Genomic DNA, 19,599 nt, shown 5'->3' on the forward strand with positions numbered 1-19,599 from the left:
TTTTTAAAATTCAAAAACAACAATTTCGTTGGCTGTGCATTTACTTGGACCAATTTAATACTTTCAAGTTGGCTTTACAGAACTCGTGTAATTTGATCTTGCATATGTATGTACATAAAAGCATAAAATATATTGCAAAAATACATATGTATACATGGTATGTGTGTAATATAATTCTCTCTAAAAAGGTTGTAAATCTTGCATACGGCTGTTAATTAGAATATTGTTTACATCTGAACACTTAATATCCACCCTCCCAGTCCTCTTACAACTTTAAACCTAAATTCTAGCTTGTTTAACGCTTTTTTGAGTGTTCTCTTGTCGTTGAGTCTGTGTGCATTAATCTGTAAATCTGTTCAACATTGCGGCATTGTTCGTTAAAAAGGGGTTGTTTAAAATATAAATATCGATAATTTAACAGGTAAAAAGAAATAATTTCGTAAGAGTAGTTGGTTAAAAACAAACAAGGGGCAACAAATCCGTAAAATATGTATACACAAGATGACATCCGTTCCAAGCGATCATAAGGACGTCTGCACCAGCACAACGCTCTGCTCCTGGGCAATGGCCGCCAGCTCCTTGAGCCACTCATCCATCAGCACGGCGCATAGGGCCAAGTCCCGGGATCGCTCGGTGCCACTCGTGCTGGCGATGATTCCCATCGAGGCCACCGAGTCGAGGGACACTGGTTCGGAGTTGAAACCACCTGTGGAGGGACCTCCATCTAGGCCGTGCAGTGTGCTCGACGAATGGGTTGTGGTGTTCGACTGGGCGGAGAGGGTCTGAGTGGATCCGCCGATGCTGCTGTTGCTCCCAGAGGCTGCCGACGACGTCGTCGTGGCTCCTGGGCGTGATGTTCCCAATGTTGGTTGCGTACTCAAGCTGGTCTCGCATGTCCCGCCGACTGTTTGTCCCTGTGGAAAGCCTCTTCCCTCGGCACTGGCATTGCTGCCCACAAGATTCGACGCAGCTCCTAAAATTTTCAAGCGGTGTTAGTTCAAGCTCATGGTGTTACTCATGTTTTTGGGTTAATTGTAACAGCAACAATAACTCATAAATGGAATTCCACAAATGTTCAATATACTCTACTTTAAACTACATTTTTGGTTTAGTGGGAAAGCACAATGTACAAAGCTCTACAGAGACAACGAGACTACGTACTAATTTTAACAAACTATGCCTGGGTTAGTTTTAATTTAAATCTTTATATACTTTTATCAAGCGTGAAATATTTACCGGTGAAGAATGCGTAAATTTGTGATAAGCCAGATGAAGCTAAGATTTGTTTGCATTTTTTTCGTTTCAATAAAAAAAATAAAGAAATAAAAGAAATTAATGTATTATAAACGATGCCTGTGGGCATTTTACAGAGAGATGTGTGTGAACCAATTCAGCCCTGAATGAGACCTTTTCGTGATATGTAGAGTCACAAAACTATTCTACATCAATAAAATTCAAATGTTTTAATGATTTTTGATGTTTCTTTCTTATGAATGACAAATTCAGGCACTAATGCAGGGCTCAAAGTTTGTGTAAAAGTGTTCTTGTGAGTGATGTGTGTATATTTCGACCCAAAACCAACTTTCTTCCAACATCCAACGCTGCAGATTTGTAAACTGTTGGTGATTTCTATTTTGTTTGCTTGGTTTTTCTTTTTTAGAAATATAGAAGTTGTGCAAAAGTGTGGCGGAAACTAGTTTCTGCTGCAACTACTCACCGGATGAGCCGTTTGGCGGCGCTGACGACGAAGAGGAGGCGGATTTCCTGCTGAACATGCTGGTGATGGATTTGCTTATGCTGCGCCTCTTGTTATCGCTGCGCTTGAAAGGATCATAGGCGCTGGTGGGTGTGGCCTGCACGGGCGTGGCAGCCGAAAGGGTCGCGTAGGCAGACCGCAGTTGTCCCTGCTGCTGGCCGGAATTGGTTGCCAACTGTTGCTGTTGGCTGTGATGCATTGGCGAACCCTCGTTGCCCTTCCGGGCGTTTGCCAAACGAAACTCCCGATCAATGAGTGACGAGCGCGCCACATCGATGATCTCCAGTGAATCCTCCGTCACTGGCAGCTCGGCATCAATCTGTTGCTTCAGAATCCGCAGCACCTGGTGGAACGAGGGCGTATCCGAGGTGATGGCGATGTCCGAGCGCAGCAGCAGCGAGTGAATCAACGGCAGGGGATACCAGGCCAAGCGAGTGATCAGCCCGGTCAGGTGAAGATTGACGTACAGCGAGTTGCTCGTGAAGGTTTGCAGTTTGCCCCAGATGGCATTCAAAAAGGGACCTAGAAGGAGTGTGTTACAGTATCCGTTATATTATTCCAATACAGTCTTTTACTCTTTCAATACTTACCCAAGCTTACAGTGCCCTGCGCAAACAAATCTTCCGAGAAATCCAGATCCGTCAGTAGTAGCTCATTGCGGTTGTTGTGCGATACGCGCCAGGCCTCTCGCTTGCCGGTTCCACCTAGCACGCTGCTAATGCTACTGTTGTTGTGCTCCAAATCTGCCTCGCTGGCTGTAGTGGCCAGAGTTGTATCCGTAGCCTCGCTCTCCTCGTCCGCCGGTCGCCACTTGAAGGACTCATAGCCGCTAGACTCGCCAATTGATTGCAAGCTATCCAGCTGTTTCTCGCCCGACTCGCTGGCGACAACAGCTCCTCCTCCGAACTCGCTGAAGAACTGCCTGGCCAGTTCCAGGGCGTGGGCGTGAACTCGGCCCTGGCCTTGGCGTGGCCACTTTTGGTAGCGGTAGCTGTTCGCCCACTTCAGGCAGTCCCTTTGGCACTGGGCGATTCGCCAGTGGGCCTCGAAGAGGTACGCCTGTATATTCGCATACAGACTGTCACCCGAGTGCACTCCGTAGTAGTTCCAGTTGGCTCCAATCGTCTTGCTCATCACCGGCGAGGGAAGACTGGGCAGCGGCGTTAGATCGCTTATCACCGGCTCGTGGATACTCTTGGGCCTGGCCAGATCCCTGGCCCGCTTCATCACATCGGGCGAGAGGTCCAGGAAGAACTCACTGCTGTTCAAATACGGATCGATCTTGTTGATCTTGTGGCGATGTGAGATGGGCACATGCTTGCCGGGCAGCATGAACTTGAGCAGCAGCTCCAGCATCAGATCCTCGCAGTGCAGTCCCAGCAAGGTGTCAAACAAAGCCATCGTGACCATGCAGAGATTGGCATCGGGTGAGTTCAAGCGCTCGACCAGAGCGTCCAGTATCCGTTCTCCGTCAAACTTCTCCGTGTCGAGCAGAAAGCGAACGAAGGCCCTCAGCAGTCCGGGTTCGGTGATGGAGCGCAGGATGAGGTCAAGGTACGACATGGCCGAGATTTGCGAGTCGATGTTCGTCTGAAAATGTTTGCCCTTCAGTGTCTGCGAAAATGGAGCGCAAAAAGTTGTTTCGAGATTTCGAGGTGTGTGTGTGGTTAGCTACGGGGGAGGAAAAGGTACAAAAAACACACAAGAAACGGAAAGCTGAAGGCGGTGCAGATCTCTAAGAGCTGACAGAGCTTCAAATAAAGATCGTATATGTGAATAAATAATAGACGTAGTACAGGACATAATGATTCGCTTGCAACCAACACCACAGAAATGCATCGAAGACAAATTTTTACGAAGGGAGACCGAGACGAGACAAAAGCTTGGACGGCACTCACCTGAAGGATCGCCGGTCCCAGCACGGGCACAATAAAGCCCTGGTACATGAAGTCCAGCAGCTGTTGCTTGATCATCTCGTGGGCCACCTGCACCACGGCATTGCAGAACTCGAGGGCGTTCATGAAGAGCGTCAACTCTGGGATCTCTGTCACATCGTCCGGCGTGATCCGGTGCCAGTCAATGGAGCTGATCTCGATGCTGTTGGGCAGACGTGAGTAGAGACCGCCCAGGCCGGTCACCAGCAGCGGGCAGATCGAGGAGTACTGGGCTATGTAGGTGCCAATGTTGGAGTTCTTTTGCGAGAGCGCCATGCACAGGAGCAGGGCATCGCGGGCCTGGTGGCCTAGACTACCTTCGCGATGCACGTAGGGGATGAGCAGCGAAAAGATGATGAAACTGCAAGTACAAGAAATCAATAAATAATGTCAGCCACACAAGACAATTGCCGCCAGTTTAATGCCGTCACCATTTATGAGTGTACTATTACAAGGTCAACTTTTTTTTAGCCCTGCCTTATCAAGCTGTTGTCGCTATTTTGGTTGATGAATCATAGTACAAATATTAATTCAACGCTATCATACTTTGTAATTTAATTTAGAGTTTTAGAAGCTTCATTAGGCATTTTAAGAAATTTCTTTTTTTGCTCACTTGGTTGTTGTTCCACTCTTGGGCTGCGCCACATTGCCATTTAATATCTGCTCCTGGACTTGCGTCTGGGCGGAGAAGAAGAAGAGGTCCAGCAGGTGGACATTCTGCATGAGAACCACGCACAGCTGGTTCAGCAGGATAACAAGGCGCTTTTCGAGATCCGGGGGAAAGATCTCGCCCTGGCTGGAGGCCAGTATCTTGAGCAGGGGTCGGAGGAAAGGCTCATGGCAGAGCAGCTGGTGTCGCGAGTGGCTGACGAGCAGTTCGTACAGCTTTAGCTGCTCCAGCCGCACAGCGTTGGCATAGCGTCCCGTGGTGCAGGCCCACTCGTACAGCTTGTCCAGCAGATTCTCACTAAGCAGGAATTCCAAGCAGGGAGCAGCGGGCGGACCACTGGCCTCGGCCGCCGGCAGCGAGACCTTGTTGCAGTGATGGAGTTCCACGAGCAGCAGGGTGACCATGTAGTCCAAATGGGACACGACGCCCAGGACGTCGTCGTGCGAGGGCGGAGCGCTGTGCTGGATGATCTCGAAGGCCTGCTGCCAGTGCTTGCAGAAGCTGTCGTAGCAGGCACGCGGGTCGCAGTCCGTGGCGGCGTCGATGGGACGCTGCCGCAGTGGGCCGCCGTGTCCGGCGGAGGCAACGCCCCCGCCGCTGCTCTGGCGCAGCCACATCGCTTTCGGAATGGTGGGCGATGTGTGTATGTGCGATTCGGTGGCTTTTAGTGCCTCTGGTCCGCTGATAACTGCTGCTCCGTGTGCGTTCTGTTTGGCATAGATTGCTGGTACTTTGCTATCTCGTTTTTGTGCTCTTCTGTGTGTGGTGAGTTGAGTATTTCAAAGTGGCTTGTTTTGTAAATATTTAGAGGCTGCAAAAGAAAACGCAGGTTAGCTGGGTATTTGCGATTTATTGTTTGATTTAGCAACAAGAACAACAAGTGCACGCCGTGACATACTTAAGCGCACACACCTACAGCCCACACATACATACCACCTTTTTAGGCACGCATTGTTGTTGCTGCTGCTGGTGGTTGCTCACCTGATGAATTTGGCTTGGATCGTCGTCATCGTCGTGGCTGCTTTCCGCTCTCCATGCATCGTCGTCTCGCCACGCCCATTATCACTGTGTGGCGCCCTAATTATGTGGGCTCTGACGCCTGCAGCACTTGCAGCGCTTTTTTTGGCACTTCACTTGGGCAATTACAATTACAAATACATTTAAGTGCTCGCACTCGTACTTGGTACCAACACTTCCGCAGTTTTGCGGATTCGATTCGCGTCCTTGCAGCTCGAGTTTCGCGCATGTGGCGCTACTTTTGCTGTGAACAGGGGGGAGGCAGTCCGACCCACACTCTATTACCTCATTTTTCACTATTTTCGTGCGTTTTCGAGTGCAGTTCTGCGTAAATATTTACAATTATCTGCACGGAAATAGAAAGTTAGAGATGTGCAAAAACCTGCACAAAATATCGATCTATCTTGTATATCAGAGACGATTTTATCTTATCGAGAAATTTTTAAATCGAGATTTTCAGAAAATTAATGGACATTTTATATGCATGCTTTAATTAAAATACTGTCATTATAATGATTCTAAAAATATTAAATTAATTTGCAACAAATAAATATATATTTAATATTATCGATGAGACGATATTTTATTTTGTACCATTTGTGTGACCAGACGTATGTACCTAATCAGCTGTTTGCGCGACCGCCTTTTTAAATTCAAGAAATGGTTATCGATAACAGGTGAATGAGTTTGTGAAGGCCCATCGTAATGGTAAATTAAATAATTTTAATTATTTATTTTAAATTAACCAGCATTTCCTTTAAGCGACGCAGTTTGGCGCCCAGCCAACGGGGGCCTTTGCGTCCCGAGTCGCGGCACTCCTTCACTCCGCCACTGCTGAAGAAGAACAAAAGAGCCTGCCAGCAGGAACTGGAGCGGGAGCAGGAGCTGGACAGGAAGCGCCAGAGCGCCCTTCGCGATGATGGCAACACAGTGGAGCTCCCGCTGCCCATTCGCTTCACGGCGAACAGCGAGTACGAGCGGGCTATTGCCAAGGTGCTGGCCCGCAAGTTTAAGGTGCCCATGGACAACTACATTCCGGATTACGGGGGGAAACGAGTCCTGGGCGTTCGACGCTGCATTTCCCGGCGACCCCTGCACGATCCGCTGGCCTGCAACGCCCTGGTGCTGTTCCATCCGCCCGCCTACACGGAGCACGAACGCATGTCCATGGATCCCACCCAGATTCTGGTGCACGTAGTGGTGGATCCGCTACTCAGCAATATCCTGCGGCCTCACCAACGCGAGGGCGTGCGCTTCATGTACGAGTGTGTGGAGGGAAAGCGCGGCAACTTCAACGGCTGCATTATGGCCGACGAAATGGGCCTGGGAAAGACGCTGCAGTGCGTCACGCTGGTGTGGACACTCCTAAGGCAGGGCCCGGAGTGCAAGCCCACGATCAACAAGGCCATTGTCGTGTCGCCGTCGTCGCTGGTGAAGAACTGGGAGAAGGAGTTCACCAAGTGGCTGCAAGGACGACTTCTCTGCCTGCCCATGGAGGGTGGCAACAAGGAGAACACCATCAAAGCACTCGAGCAGTTCTCCATGACCTCCTCGCGGCTGGGCACGCCCGTCCTGCTCATCAGCTACGAGACATTCCGCATCTACGCGGATATTCTGTGCAAGTACGAGGTGGGAATGGTGATTTGCGACGAAGGGCATCGGCTGAAGAATAGCGACAATCTCACATACCAGGCACTGATGGGCCTGAAGACAAAACGGCGGGTCCTGCTCTCCGGTACGCCCATTCAGAACGATCTTACGGAGTACTACAGTCTGGTGAACTTTGTGAATCCAGAGATGCTGGGTTCGGCGACCGTTTTTAAGCGCAACTTTGAGAGCAGTATTCTCCGGGGCCAGAATGCCGACTCCACGGAAGGCGAACGACAACGGGCCATCGAGAAGACGCAGGAACTGATAGGTCTAGTCGATCAGTGCATCATCCGGCGCACCAATCAGATTCTCACAAAATACCTGCCTGTTAAGTTTGAGATGGTCATTTGCGCCAAGCTAACGCCGATTCAGCTTGAGCTTTATACGAATTTCTTAAAGTCGGATCAAGTTCGCCGAAGTTTAGCTGGTAAGACATTGTGTAACACGCCTCGAACTTGTAATTCAATCATAATTCGTTAAAGATTGCAATGAGAAGGCCTCGCTCACGGCCCTGGCTGACATTACAACGCTAAAGAAGATTTGCAGTCATCCGGATCTCATTTATGAGAAGCTTACTGCACGGGAAAAGGGCTTTGAGAACTCGCAGAATGTCCTGCCTAGCAATTACAAGCCCAAGTAAGTTTAGTTCACATTCTCTTTTAACCGGATGGAAACTAAACTTCATGTGACCCTTGTTCCTTCAGGGATCTAAATCCAGAGCTTAGTGGCAAGTTCATGCTCCTGGATTTCATGCTGGCCGCCATTCGCGCCGACGGCAATGACAAAGTGGTCCTCATCTCGAATTACACCCAGACCCTGGACTTGTTCGAGCAGTTAGCAAGGAAGCGAAAGTATGGATTTGTACGCCTTGATGGCACCATGTCCATCAAGAAGCGCTCCAAGGTTGTTGACCGGTTCAATGACCCGGAGTCGGACAGTTTCCTTTTCATGCTGAGCAGCAAAGCGGGCGGTTGCGGCTTGAATTTAATAGGAGCCAATCGCCTGTTCATGTTCGATCCCGACTGGAATCCGGCCAACGATGAGCAAGCAATGGCCAGAGTATGGCGTGATGGGCAGAAGAAGCCTTGTTACATTTATCGCCTCGTTGCCGTAAGTATCTAAGTTATTTCGCCAAAAACTTATGAAGTTAAAGCGGATAAATGTCTTTTACAGAGTGGTTCTATTGAGGAAAAGATTCTGCAGCGGCAGACGCACAAAAAGTCCCTGTCCAGCACCATTATTGACAACAACGAGTCGGCCGAGAAGCATTTCACCCGTGACGACCTGAAGGACCTGTTCACATTTGATGCAAATATCTTATCCGATACCCACGACAAGTAAGAACTAAGATTTCCACCTCATAACATTTTATTATAACATACTTTTTTTTAGACTCAAATGCAAGCGGTGCGTCCAAAACATCCAAACGAAGCCACCGCCTGATGACACGGACTGCACTTCGCACTTGTCCCAGTGGTATCATTGCGCCAACAATCGCGGCCTGCCAGACCACATTCTCGCCCAGGCCTGGACGGATAGCAAGTGTGTGTCCTTTGTCTTCCACCACCGGTCGCAGGCTCAGGAAATTGTGGCCAAGGAGGAGGAGGAACAGCCACAGGAAAAGCCCGCCAGCCGCAAGCGTCCATCAACACCCCTCAGTGATGACAGCGCCGATGAGGACTTCATTGGGTTCTAGCAGTTGTTAGCAGTTTATTGTTTATCAACTCGCCGTCGTTCGGTTACTTAGGTCTAAACTTAAGATACTTTTTCTGGCCTCCTAGCAATCTTAACAATTAAATAGTTTAACATTTCAAAAATGGAACCAGCACAAAATGTAGACGTGCTAGGGACGAAAGCTCTTATGAACAAATCTGGCAAACTAGGAATCAGTTCAATGAGTTTATTTCTTGTGAAATACTGATTAATTTCTATAGCCTAAAATGGTCGCCAATTGTGTCGAATTGTAGGTTAACAAAGCTCAGTACAAATAAACTTCGCGCCGTTAGGAGTTTGGAAAAATTCGGATTCTAATATGGATTCATAGATATTTAAAATCAACAGCCACTTCCGCTAGCACGTTACTCTCTGCTCATAATAAGCAACACGGCATTTAGCAACGTGCGGATTAAAACCCTGTCAGATACAGACTAATATTATGTGTTTGTGTATATATAAGTATTAAACCATTCGCAGTGTTAACACAGTCAATTGAACACTTGATGCCTCGAGGTTATACATCAATGATTTTATGCTCCAGCTCCACCCAGACATTGCTCTTTTCTGGCGCTTTTAAGAGAGGCGAAGGCTGCTGCTGCAGCTCGCCTAGAAATCCTGCGATGGCCTGGTAGTACCTAAGGAGCAAGAACGCTAATGGATAAATAAGAAGAGGAAGCCTTCTAGGAGATCATACCCGTCCACTATCCAGGTGTCATTGTGCGATCCTCCGGGGAACTCGAGCAGGCGCTTCAGCTCGCTGCCGCATTTGGTATATAAGGCCCTCATCATGCGCGGTGGCACCAAGTTGTCCGCAAGGCCCGATATAAACAGAAAGGGGACCGAACACTTGCCTATCTTGCTAATGGAGTGGTACTGCAAGGGCGTGGGATAGCAGTACAGATAAACAAAACAAACAAGCGATTTAAATGGCGAGGCCTTACCTTATTCTTAAACAATAGATTTGGTATATACTTCACAGAGGGATGAACCAGCTCCACGGCCATTTCCGGTATGCTGCTGAATGTGTTCTCCACAATGGCGCACATCAGCTTCTGGCCATAGACGGTATCGGCTGCCACGTCCACGACGACGGCTCCGCCCAGGGAGCGCCCGAAGAGGATCAGTTGCGAGTGGTCCAGGTCGTGGCGCGTGTGCAGATAATCAATGGCGGCCCGAGCGTCGGTTACCAATCCTCGCTCGGAGGGCACACCATTGGAGAGGCCATAACCTCGATACTCCACCATTAGAATATTGCAGTGCAGGTGGTGGTAGATACCCCAAACCTGGAAAACCGAGTAGACTGCTGTGACAATGAATATTGAGGTAGATAAAGCTCCACCTACGTTCTGCATGCGGTGGCCCATGTTTCCAGCGTTGCCGTGGAAGTAGAGCAGCGTGGGCACCGACTTGGAGCGCTCCTCCGGCTGGCTTATCCAGAAGGCGTGCAGGGTGACATTGTCGGGGGTCTTGATGCTGACCGTGATGTGGGGCAGGTTGTGCATCGTCGGAATGGGTATGTAAATGCGGGAGTTGGCTGGCAGATCAGGATGGTAGAGCAGTAGGTCCTGGGCATAGTAGAATATCACTGCAATGGCAGATGCGGGTTAGTAACGCCAAATGGCTGGTCGAGAAGCGTACGTACGCAGGATGATGCCAGCGAAAAGCGCCAACGTCATATAACCCCCGTAGAAGTAGTAGAAGATGAAGCACAACAGGAGGGCAGCCAGTACTCCAACGCCCACGCCTCGCGACTTGGGCAGAGCGATGCCCACTTCTTTCATGTTCGCCTTGTTGTCCAGCTGCGCTACATGTCCAGTGCTCTAATTTAATTAAATTGCATTAATTCCAGGCACCACAAGGCAAACTATTGTAATTGAACACCGCCGACAGCTGACTTCGAAGACACCTGTGCGGTGCGATAAATTATCGATAGCGCGGTACAGTAAGCACTGGCTATCGGTTACAGGGAAGTGGGGAAACCAAATAAACTCATTTTATATCAAAAAAACGATTTTTGTTGGTAAGTCATTATAATAAAAAAGAAAAACAACTGGTATCCATTAATTGTGCTTATCTTACTGATCATTATATTCTTAATGTTACAAACGCTAAGACTGTTTTTTTTTTTTGCAGTTATATTTTACATAAATCTAAAATATTTTGTACAAACTTTTAGAAATTTATCGATGCGGTTATCAGTTAACATAAGTGGAAAATATAATTAGTTTTATTAATACGTTGTTATTATTTAAGTTACATTTCATAGTTAAAATAACTAAGCCATAGTATGTTTCATATCTCTTGATTATATGTGTGTCAAATTTGGCTACATTTGTTTTTGCTTTATTAAACTGTTTTATTTATTTAATTCTTAATTTAAAATGTTTAAATTTAGGAAACAAAAGTTATTTAATATTTATTCCTCAGCACGATACATCCCATATCATCACTGTCGCGGAGGGCCATCTCCAGCGCCGCAAGCACGGTCACACTAATCCAAGATGGTGGAAAGATTTCTGCTGCGTCGCATGAGTAAAACGTGAAAAACGATCTTTTTGTTTCGAAAAAGTGCATTTAAAAACAAGTGGCCTGCAGGAAAAACATAAACATTCGCCAGCGACCGCATGCAAGTGAATTGCCTGTATTTAATGAGCGCTACAAGGCAACTGTGTGTGCTACCACGACAATATAATGAGCCAGGTGAGTAGGCCTTGAAAAAGCTGTGAATATCGAACGTCGGTGTGTGTGGAAAAGTCGGAAAAACTATGAATTTCTTCTATCATTCCAAACGGGACGGTTCGAATCGTTTTGATCCCAGTTGTCGTGTGAGTATGAACGGAGAACAAGTGCTACATACTGGGGAAAACGCTCCGTTTTGTGGGCGTGGCTGACTCAGCCCCAAAGTCCGTGCAAGTCCCCTCGTCGCGAGACACCCGCACTTTGATGGCTGGCACTGCGGCTGCTGGGGGAGCATTTGGACAAAAGGATGGATTTTGCCCATAAACCAACTGTGTTTCATCCATCCAACGGTGCCACAACGCTCCCAAGACTCCAACGTGGCAGCCAAGGTGGATTTTGTGAAAATCCATTGGGTACCCATTTTCGCAAATTCTACTTAAATTCAAGAATTTCGGTTTGTTTTTATCGAATGCGGCTATAAAAATCCTTTAAATTGCATGGATTTCATCGTATTTTCGACCAAATTGAAAATTTTCATCGATTACGTAATCAGAAATTGCTAGGTGCAAAGTTTTCTCTCGCAGATTTCCGACCAAATTCCTGGGGATTTCTAACCCGCCAAAAGGCAACCGGCAATCAATTGGCATCAATTCCAGCTCTTTTTGTTGAAAACAATTATTAAAAATAATTTTTACCCATTTGCCAACTACATTTCCACAGTTTTTGACCCTTTTGAGGGAAAGATCGAGTCCAGGAGACCTTAAACCCGCTTGTTTCTAAAAGATTTCCTGGTTTTTGCCCACCAGGAAGTAGTGTCTTGTGATTACCGCGATCCGTGTGAAGTGGTCATGTGATTCCTCCGTGTATTACCCTGAACCGTGACACTTTATAGATTTTTTCAACATTTTTGGTCCCTAGAAGTGCCTTAAACGAATTTCTGGAGAGGATTGGGGCTGTAGGAGCCACTTACGGTGACTTAACTAAAAGTTAACCCACTCGGTTTCATTTTGCAACCAATTGACTAATGCCCAAGACTCAAATTGTCAAAGTTAAACGCGATTTTATGAAGAATTATTGGTTTTTTAAGTTGTCTCTAGGTCTGGACAGGATTAGGCTTCTGTCTTCTTCAAAAAAGCCAGCATGCGTCTTGCGTAATGTATCTCTGGTTAGGTATGGCAGTGGTCTGCTCTTGAGGAGCAGAATAAGTCAAATATCAAGCTATTTTTTACCATTTTCGGTAAACTTTAACATAGTACAGTGGAGTTCTGGCCAGGATTAGGCGACCCAGAGCCCGTGTTGATACAGGAAGTGTTTTGTTTCCCACGGTTTATCTGATACCAAGTAGTTTACCCTCAGCCTAGACTGATTTCGCATTTGTTTTCTTTCCAACCGCCCAGGCACTCAATGAATCGGCGAATAGTATTGGCTCAGACGAACAAGATGACACCCGGGAGACCAATGGCACCGACCATAGTGGCAGTGGCAGCGGTAGTGGCTCGTCCGGCTCCGATTCAGACTCGGACAGCTCCTCGGCCAACTCCAGCGATGGACGCAGTTCCCCGGAACCAGAGGACAAATCATTATCGGTGGCAGGATTTCCACCGACAGCCGCTGCTGCCCAGGCTGACAGCAAGACGAACGGGTTCACAGACGACCAGGAGGACAGCTCCAGTGACGGGTCGAGCGGCAGCGATTCCGATTCGGACGCCGAGGGCCCAGCAGAACAAAGGGACCAGAGCCAGAGCAACAACAATGCCAACACAAGCAGCAGCTCTTCAAAGCCGGAGCAGGAGGAGGAGGATAATGAGACTGAGGCTGGTCAGCAGCAGCCAGCCAGCGACGCCTCTGCCGATGAAGCAAGTGATAGTTCTGCCAATGTCTCGCCCACATCCTCCAGCAGCAGCAGTGTAAGTGGGGATCCGCGGTGATTTCACTAAAAGTTCCTAACCTTTCTCCACATAGGAGGAGGAAGAGGAGGACTACAGACCCAAACGTACGCGCCAGGCGCGCAAACCACCGACTGCTGCAGAGAAATCCAAGAAAGCTGCAGTTCCCAAGAACAAAAAGAAAACGTGAGATCCTCGGCTTTCTATTTCCCAATATTTTTTTTTGCAACACCATTCATATAATTTGCCAGCTGGGACTCGGACGAAAGCGATGAGAGCGACGACAGTGATGAGGATGTGTCCACCGCCCAGAAACGCAAAGCAGCCACTACCTCTAGAAGCAAACCCGCACAGCAACAGCAGCGACGCAGGGTGAAGTCTTTTAGTTCAGAGGACAGCGATGATGACGATGCCAGCAAACGGTAATGATCCGAAGACTGATCCTTCATTCCTTTACCTGATCCATGTCAATCCCTCTCTGATCAGCTGTGCCACCCGCCGCAAGGCCGCCGCAGTTAGCTACAAGGAGGCCTCCGAGGATGAGGCCACCGACTCGGAGGATCTGCTGGAGTTTGAGTACGATGAGAGCCAGGCAGCCACCTCTGCCGCCGCAGCCGAGGAGGAGGAGAAGTGCGAGACCATTGAGCGCATCCTGGCGCAGCGTACTGGCAAAAAGGGATGCACTGGCAACCAGACAACGATCTATGCTATCGAGGAAAATGGTTTCGATCCAAATGCTGGATTCGATGAGAAGCAGTGTCCAGAAGCAGAGGCCGAGTCGCAGTTCCTGATCAAGTGGAAGGGCTGGTCGTACATCCACAATACCTGGGAATCGGAGGCTACCCTGCGCGAAATGAAAGCCAAGGGCATGAAGAAGCTGGATAACTTCATTAAGAAAGAACAGGAGCAGGCCTATTGGCGACGCTACGCCGGTCCCGAGGACATCGACTACTTCGAGTGCCAGCAGGAACTGCAGCACGAGCTGCTGAAGTCCTACAACAACGTGGACCGCATTATAGCTAAGGGCTCTAAGCCAGACGACGGCACCGAGGAGTATCTGTGCAAGTGGATGTCGCTCCCGTACGCGGATTCCACATGGGAGGACGCAAACCTGGTGCTTCGCAAATGGCAGCGCTGTGCGGAGCAGTTCAACGAGCGCGAGTCCTCCAAGTGCACACCCTCCCGCCACTGCAGAGTGATCAAATATCGCCCAAAGTTCTCCAGAATAAAGAATCAGCCGGAGTTCCTTTCGGCTGGCCTGACTCTTAGAGATTACCAAATGGACGGCTTAAATTGGCTGCTCCACTCGTGGTGCAAGGAGAACTCGGTTATCCTGGCCGACGAGATGGGCCTGGGCAAAACCATCCAGACCATTTGCTTCCTGTACTCGCTGTTCAAGCTGCATCATTTGTACGGTCCGTTCCTGTGCGTGGTGCCACTCAGCACGATGACGGCATGGCAGCGCGAGTTTGACTTGTGGGCGCCGGACATGAATGTGGTCACGTACCTCGGCGACATCAAGTCGCGCGAGCTTATCCAGCAGTACGAGTGGCAGTTCGAGGGCTCTAAGCGGCTCAAATTCAATTGCATTCTCACAACGTACGAGATTGTGCTGAAGGACAAGCAATTCCTGGGCACGCTTCAGTGGGCTGCGTTGCTAGTTGACGAGGCGCATCGTCTCAAGAACGACGATTCGCTGCTTTACAAGTCGCTGAAGGAGTTCGACACCAACCACCGCCTGCTCATCACTGGCACCCCGCTGCAGAACTCGTTGAAGGAGCTGTGGGCTTTGCTGCACTTCATCATGCCGGATAAGTTTGACACGTGGGAGAATTTCGAGGTGCAGCATGGCAATGCCGAGGACAAGGGCTACACTCGGTTGCATCAGCAGCTGGAGCCGTATATTCTGCGGAGAGTGAAGAAGGACGTCGAGAAGTCGCTGCCAGCCAAAGTAGAGCAGATCCTACGAGTCGAGATGACTTCTCTGCAGAAGCAGTACTACAAGTGGATCCTCACAAAGAATTTTGATGCGCTGCGAAAGGGTAAGCGCGGCAGCACCTCCACTTTCCTCAACATAGTCATCGAGCTGAAGAAGTGCTGCAACCACGCTGCCCTCATCCGGCCCTCTGAGTTCGAGCTTATGGGCTTGCAGCAGGATGAGGCACTACAAACACTGCTCAAGGGATCTGGAAAGCTCGTTCTGCTCGATAAGCTTCTCTGCCGGCTTAAGGAGACGGGGCACCGTGTGCTGATTTTCTCCCAGATGGTGCGCATGCTGGATGTCCTGGCTGACTACCTGCAGAAGCGCCACTTCCCCTTCCAACGGCTCGACGGCAGCATTAAGGGTGAAATGAGGCGGCAGGCCTTGGATCATTTCAATGCCGAGGGCAGTCAGGACTTTTGCTTTCTGCTCTCGACAAGAGCCGGTGGTTTGGGCATAAACCTGGCCACAGCCGATACTGTGATCATCTTTGACTCCGATTGGAATCCTCAAAATGATCTACAGGCACAGGCGAGAGCCCATCGTATCGGGCAGAAGAACCAGGTGAACATCTATCGACTGGTCACCGCTCGATCCGTGGAGGAGCAGATCGTAGAGCGAGCCAAGCAGAAGATGGTGCTCGACCACCTGGTCATTCAGCGGATGGACACCACGGGCCGCACTGTTCTGGACAAGAGCGGCAATGGACACTCGTCCAACTCGAATCCGTTTAACAAGGACGATCTATCTGCCATTCTGAAGTTTGGAGCAGAGGAGTTGTTCAAGGACGAGCAGGAGCACGACGACGATCTCGTTTGTGACATCGATGAAATTCTACGCAGGGCAGAGACCCGGAACGAGGACCCGGAAATGCCGGCAGACGACTTGTTGTCCGCCTTCAAGGTGGCCAGCATAGCGGCCTTCGAGGAGGAGCCTAGCGAGACGGCTAATAAGCATGACCATGATGCCGCAGGCGATGAGGACGACAGCAAGGACTGGGACGACATCATTCCTGAGGGCTTCCGCAAGGCAATCGACGATCAGGTGCGAGCCAAGGAGATGGAAGACCTCTACCTGCCACCTCGGAGGAAGACGGCGCCCGCTAACCAAAATGACGGAAAGCGAGGAGCCGGTAAGGGAGCCAAGGCGAAACAGCAGGCAGACGACTCTGGCGGCGACTCGGATTACGAGCTGGGCTCCGGGGACAGTGGTGACGATGGCCGACCCCGCAAGCGAGGTCGTCCCACCATGAAGGAGAAGATAACCGGGTTCACGGATGCCGAGTTGCGTCGCTTTATCCGCAGTTACAAGAAGTTCCCTGCTCCCCTACACCGCTTGGAGGCCATCGCATGCGATGCTGAGCTGCAAGAAAAGCCGCTGGCGGAATTGAAGCGTCTTGGAGAGATGCTGCATGACCGCTGCGTTCAGTTCCTGCACGAGCACAAGGAGGAAGAGCATAAGACTGCGACGGCGGATGAGACGTCGGGCGCCAAGCAGCGCCGTGCACGCGCCACCTTTTCCGTGAAGCTGGGTGGCGTCTCTTTTAATGCCAAAAAGTTGCTGGCCTGCGAGCAAGAGCTGCAGCCGCTCAACGAGATCATGCCTAGCGTGGCCGAAGAGCGCCAGCAATGGAGCTTCAATATCAAGACTCGCGCTCCGGTCTTTGACGTGGAGTGGGGAAACGAGGAGGACACCAAGCTCTTGTGCGGCATTTACCAGTACGGCATTGGATCCTGGGAGCAGATGAAGCTGGATCCCACGCTCAAACTCACGGACAAAATCCTGCTAAACGACACGCGCAAGCCGCAGGCCAAACAGCTGCAGACGCGTGCCGAGTACCTGCTCAAGATAATAAAGAAGAACGTGGAGCTAACCAAGGGTGGCCAACGACGGCAACGACGCCCAAGAGCATCGCGGGCTAACGACGCCAAGGCGGCTGCACAGTCGGCTAGTTCGAACGTCGATAGTAAGTCCCATGACGCCGAAGAAGCTGGCGGCGATGGACGTGCCGTAGGCGAAAGCAGTACCAGTCAGGTGGACCCATCCACCGCATCGCCGCACAATGCCTCGGCCGCTGAGCAGTCCAGTGGCAATGCAAAGAAAACCAAAAAGTCCAAGGCTAGGTCGAAAAAGACCAGCGCCTCGGACAACAACGGCAACAAGCCAATGCACTTTACGGCCAACAACGAACCGAGAGCTCTCGAGGTGCTGGGCGACCTGGATCCCAGCATATTCAATGAGTGCAAGGAAAAGATGCGCCCAGTGAAGAAGGCCCTCAAGGCTCTGGACCAGCCGGATCTGAGTCTATCCGACCAGGATCAGCTGCAACACACCAGGGATTGCCTGCTTCAAATCGGCAAGCAGATCGATGTGTGCCTGGGTCCTTACGGCGAGCCGGAGAAGAAGGAATGGCGCAGTAACCTCTGGTACTTTGTGTCCAAGTTCACCGAGCTGGACGCCAAACGCCTGTTCAAAATTTACAAGCACGCACTCAAGCAGAAGACGGGCGGCAGTGGCGAAACTGGGGAGGCGAAGGGAAAAACCAAGGATGCGTCCGGAAGTCCAGCGAAGTCCAAGCGCAATGGCCTATCGGCTGAGGACAAGGATAAAGAGCGGGATAAAAGTGGGGGAAAGAAAAAGAAGAAGGACAAGGACAAGGAACGCACTGGACATTCGCGGTATTCGGAAGCGGGTACACCCTCCTCCGGTCGTTTCAACAACGACTCGCCTCTCAAGCGCAAGCGGGATGAGAATGATGCCGATGCCAGCAGTGGAATCGCAGGCACACCCGGCGGAGGTATCGGCGACCATCTCAAGTCAATGTCCTTCAAGCGGCTCAACATGGACCGGCACGAGGAGCGCAAGAAGCACCATCGAGGCGGCGACTACTATGGTGGCCCACCCATGGGCTATGAGGGCAGTGGCAGCAGTAGTGCCCGGCGGCAGGGCCCCACCTCCCCCTCCACGCCGAACAGTCGTGGAGGACGGGGTGGCTACGAACCACCGCCTGCTCCATCCGGCTACACCCCGGAAATGGAGCGGTGGCAGTCCCGCGAAAGGTAATTAACGAGTTATGCTTGTACATTCAACCTGGTGGGATTACTAATATGCTTTTCAATTGCAGATACAGCCAGGAATACAAACGAGATCGCTATGATGGCTATCCGCGCAGTGGAGGAGCTCAAGGCAGCTATCATCGCGAGCGCGAACGTCGTCCAGACAAGCGCAGGTAATTAAGGAGCTAGCCTTCCCTTCGAGTTCTTATAGGATTAGTTATTACGGTTTCTAACATACTTTGATGGTTCCTTGTTTTAGATATCCCTCTGGTCTGCCACCACATGGTTATCCAAGCCACTACCTGCCGCCCAACTACTATGGAATGCCGAACGGGGTCGTTCCCGGCCTGCCGCCACCGCCGTCCGGCTACCGCGATCCCCGCGGCTATCCGGTGATGCCGCGAGATTATCCTGCCGACTACAGACGCAGCGACTACGAGCGGCGCACGCAGACCTGAGGAGTGTGCTCTCAAACCCGACTGTCGTCTATTGTACATAAAACGCCTAGACTTAAGCCCGGCTGGGGGGACGAACTCCTGTCCAGCCACTCGACACAAGAAACCCAACACCTGCATACAATACGTTAAGCGTAGCTCCATACACACCTGTACAAGTAATACCTAGCAGCTAACTCTACATATACTTCTACAATTAGTTTCACATCCGATCGCACAGAGGGCACAGAGCACTGCATCATCATCGTCATCCAGGGGCAATACGTGCAACCTAATCTTAGACTTTCTGTGTATAAATCATAGGCTTTAACTCGTTCATCATTACGAAACATTATTTTTATACTATCCAAATTGTACAGAAGGTGCAGCGGGTCATATGAATGTGTGCTGTGTGCTATTTGCTGTGTGCTGTGTGGTATGTGGCCCATGATGCGAACAAGTCGTTTAAAAGCTTTTAAACCAACAACCAATTCTCACTATATTTAAACACTAAGATATGTTTGTAAACACGAAAGCAATGGGGCCGTTGAAGCATCGTATCGAGGTTATGAAATATAGCAGCAGACTAATCATTTGTTTTATGTCTACATTGCATTCTAACTTTTATATACCGGTTAAAAATAAAGAATCAGCGAATGATCCAGAGATATGTAATTTAGTTAATATTAAAGATAATAATATTAATGATATATTAATATATAAAGTACGTTGTAGTGTCTGAGAAATCTATTAAATATATATCAATAAATTATAAAGTATTTAAATTTAAAAAAAGGTTTATTCTTGGTTAGATAAAAAG

The 19,599-nt window shown here is 49.7% G+C and overlaps 4 protein-coding genes across 8 annotated transcripts; 2 read left to right on the plus strand and 2 right to left on the minus strand.

Moving 5' to 3' along the window:
- Positions 1-23: 23 nt before the first annotated feature.
- Positions 24-5,757, minus strand: LOC108027850 (FHIP family protein GE18198). Of its 4 annotated transcripts, none has more exons than XM_017099445.3 (7): positions 5,342-5,757; positions 4,304-5,171; positions 3,655-4,051; positions 2,347-3,346; positions 1,718-2,278; positions 1,237-1,275; positions 24-973 (listed from the first exon to the last, which is right to left on the minus strand). In XM_017099445.3, the coding sequence occupies exons 2-7, from the start codon at positions 4,975-4,977 to the stop codon at positions 522-524; spliced, it is 3,123 nt and encodes a 1,040-aa protein (XP_016954934.1). In that variant the 5' UTR covers positions 4,978-5,171; positions 5,342-5,757; the 3' UTR covers positions 24-521. The 4 variants fall into 4 exon arrangements, with proteins under 4 accessions (XP_016954934.1, XP_016954933.1, XP_016954936.1 ...); XM_017099444.3 differs by having other exon boundaries at positions 2,347-3,370; XM_017099447.3 differs by lacking the exon at positions 1,237-1,275.
- A 283-nt stretch (positions 5,758-6,040) lies between these two features.
- On the plus strand, positions 6,041-9,046 carry LOC108027653 (DNA repair and recombination protein RAD54-like). Its single transcript, XM_044094319.2, has 6 exons — positions 6,041-6,085; positions 6,140-7,454; positions 7,510-7,663; positions 7,732-8,137; positions 8,201-8,364; positions 8,420-9,046. The coding sequence occupies exons 1-6, from the start codon at positions 6,083-6,085 to the stop codon at positions 8,721-8,723; spliced, it is 2,346 nt and encodes a 781-aa protein (XP_043950254.1). The 5' UTR covers positions 6,041-6,082; the 3' UTR covers positions 8,724-9,046.
- Positions 8,718-10,655, minus strand: LOC108027896 (protein ABHD13). Its single transcript, XM_017099515.3, has 5 exons — positions 10,386-10,655; positions 10,087-10,328; positions 9,685-10,026; positions 9,438-9,616; positions 8,718-9,378 (listed from the first exon to the last, which is right to left on the minus strand). The coding sequence occupies exons 1-5, from the start codon at positions 10,522-10,524 to the stop codon at positions 9,258-9,260; spliced, it is 1,023 nt and encodes a 340-aa protein (XP_016955004.1). The 5' UTR covers positions 10,525-10,655; the 3' UTR covers positions 8,718-9,257.
- A 583-nt stretch (positions 10,656-11,238) lies between these two features.
- On the plus strand, positions 11,239-19,574 carry LOC108027761 (chromodomain-helicase-DNA-binding protein 1). 2 transcript variants are annotated; one of them, XM_017099318.3, is made up of 7 exons: positions 11,239-11,443; positions 12,820-13,329; positions 13,385-13,494; positions 13,560-13,730; positions 13,795-18,348; positions 18,414-18,518; positions 18,605-19,574. In XM_017099318.3, the coding sequence occupies exons 1-7, from the start codon at positions 11,435-11,437 to the stop codon at positions 18,801-18,803; spliced, it is 5,658 nt and encodes a 1,885-aa protein (XP_016954807.1). In that variant the 5' UTR covers positions 11,239-11,434; the 3' UTR covers positions 18,804-19,574. The 2 variants fall into 2 exon arrangements, with proteins under 2 accessions (XP_016954807.1, XP_016954808.1); XM_017099319.3 differs by lacking the exon at positions 11,239-11,443 and adding an exon at positions 11,479-11,568.
- The last annotated feature ends 25 nt before the right edge of the window (positions 19,575-19,599 follow it).

The sequence above is a fragment of the Drosophila biarmipes genome, chromosome 2L (assembly GCF_025231255.1).
Source record: "Drosophila biarmipes strain raj3 chromosome 2L, RU_DBia_V1.1, whole genome shotgun sequence".
NCBI classification, from domain to species: domain Eukaryota; kingdom Metazoa; phylum Arthropoda; class Insecta; order Diptera; family Drosophilidae; genus Drosophila; species Drosophila biarmipes.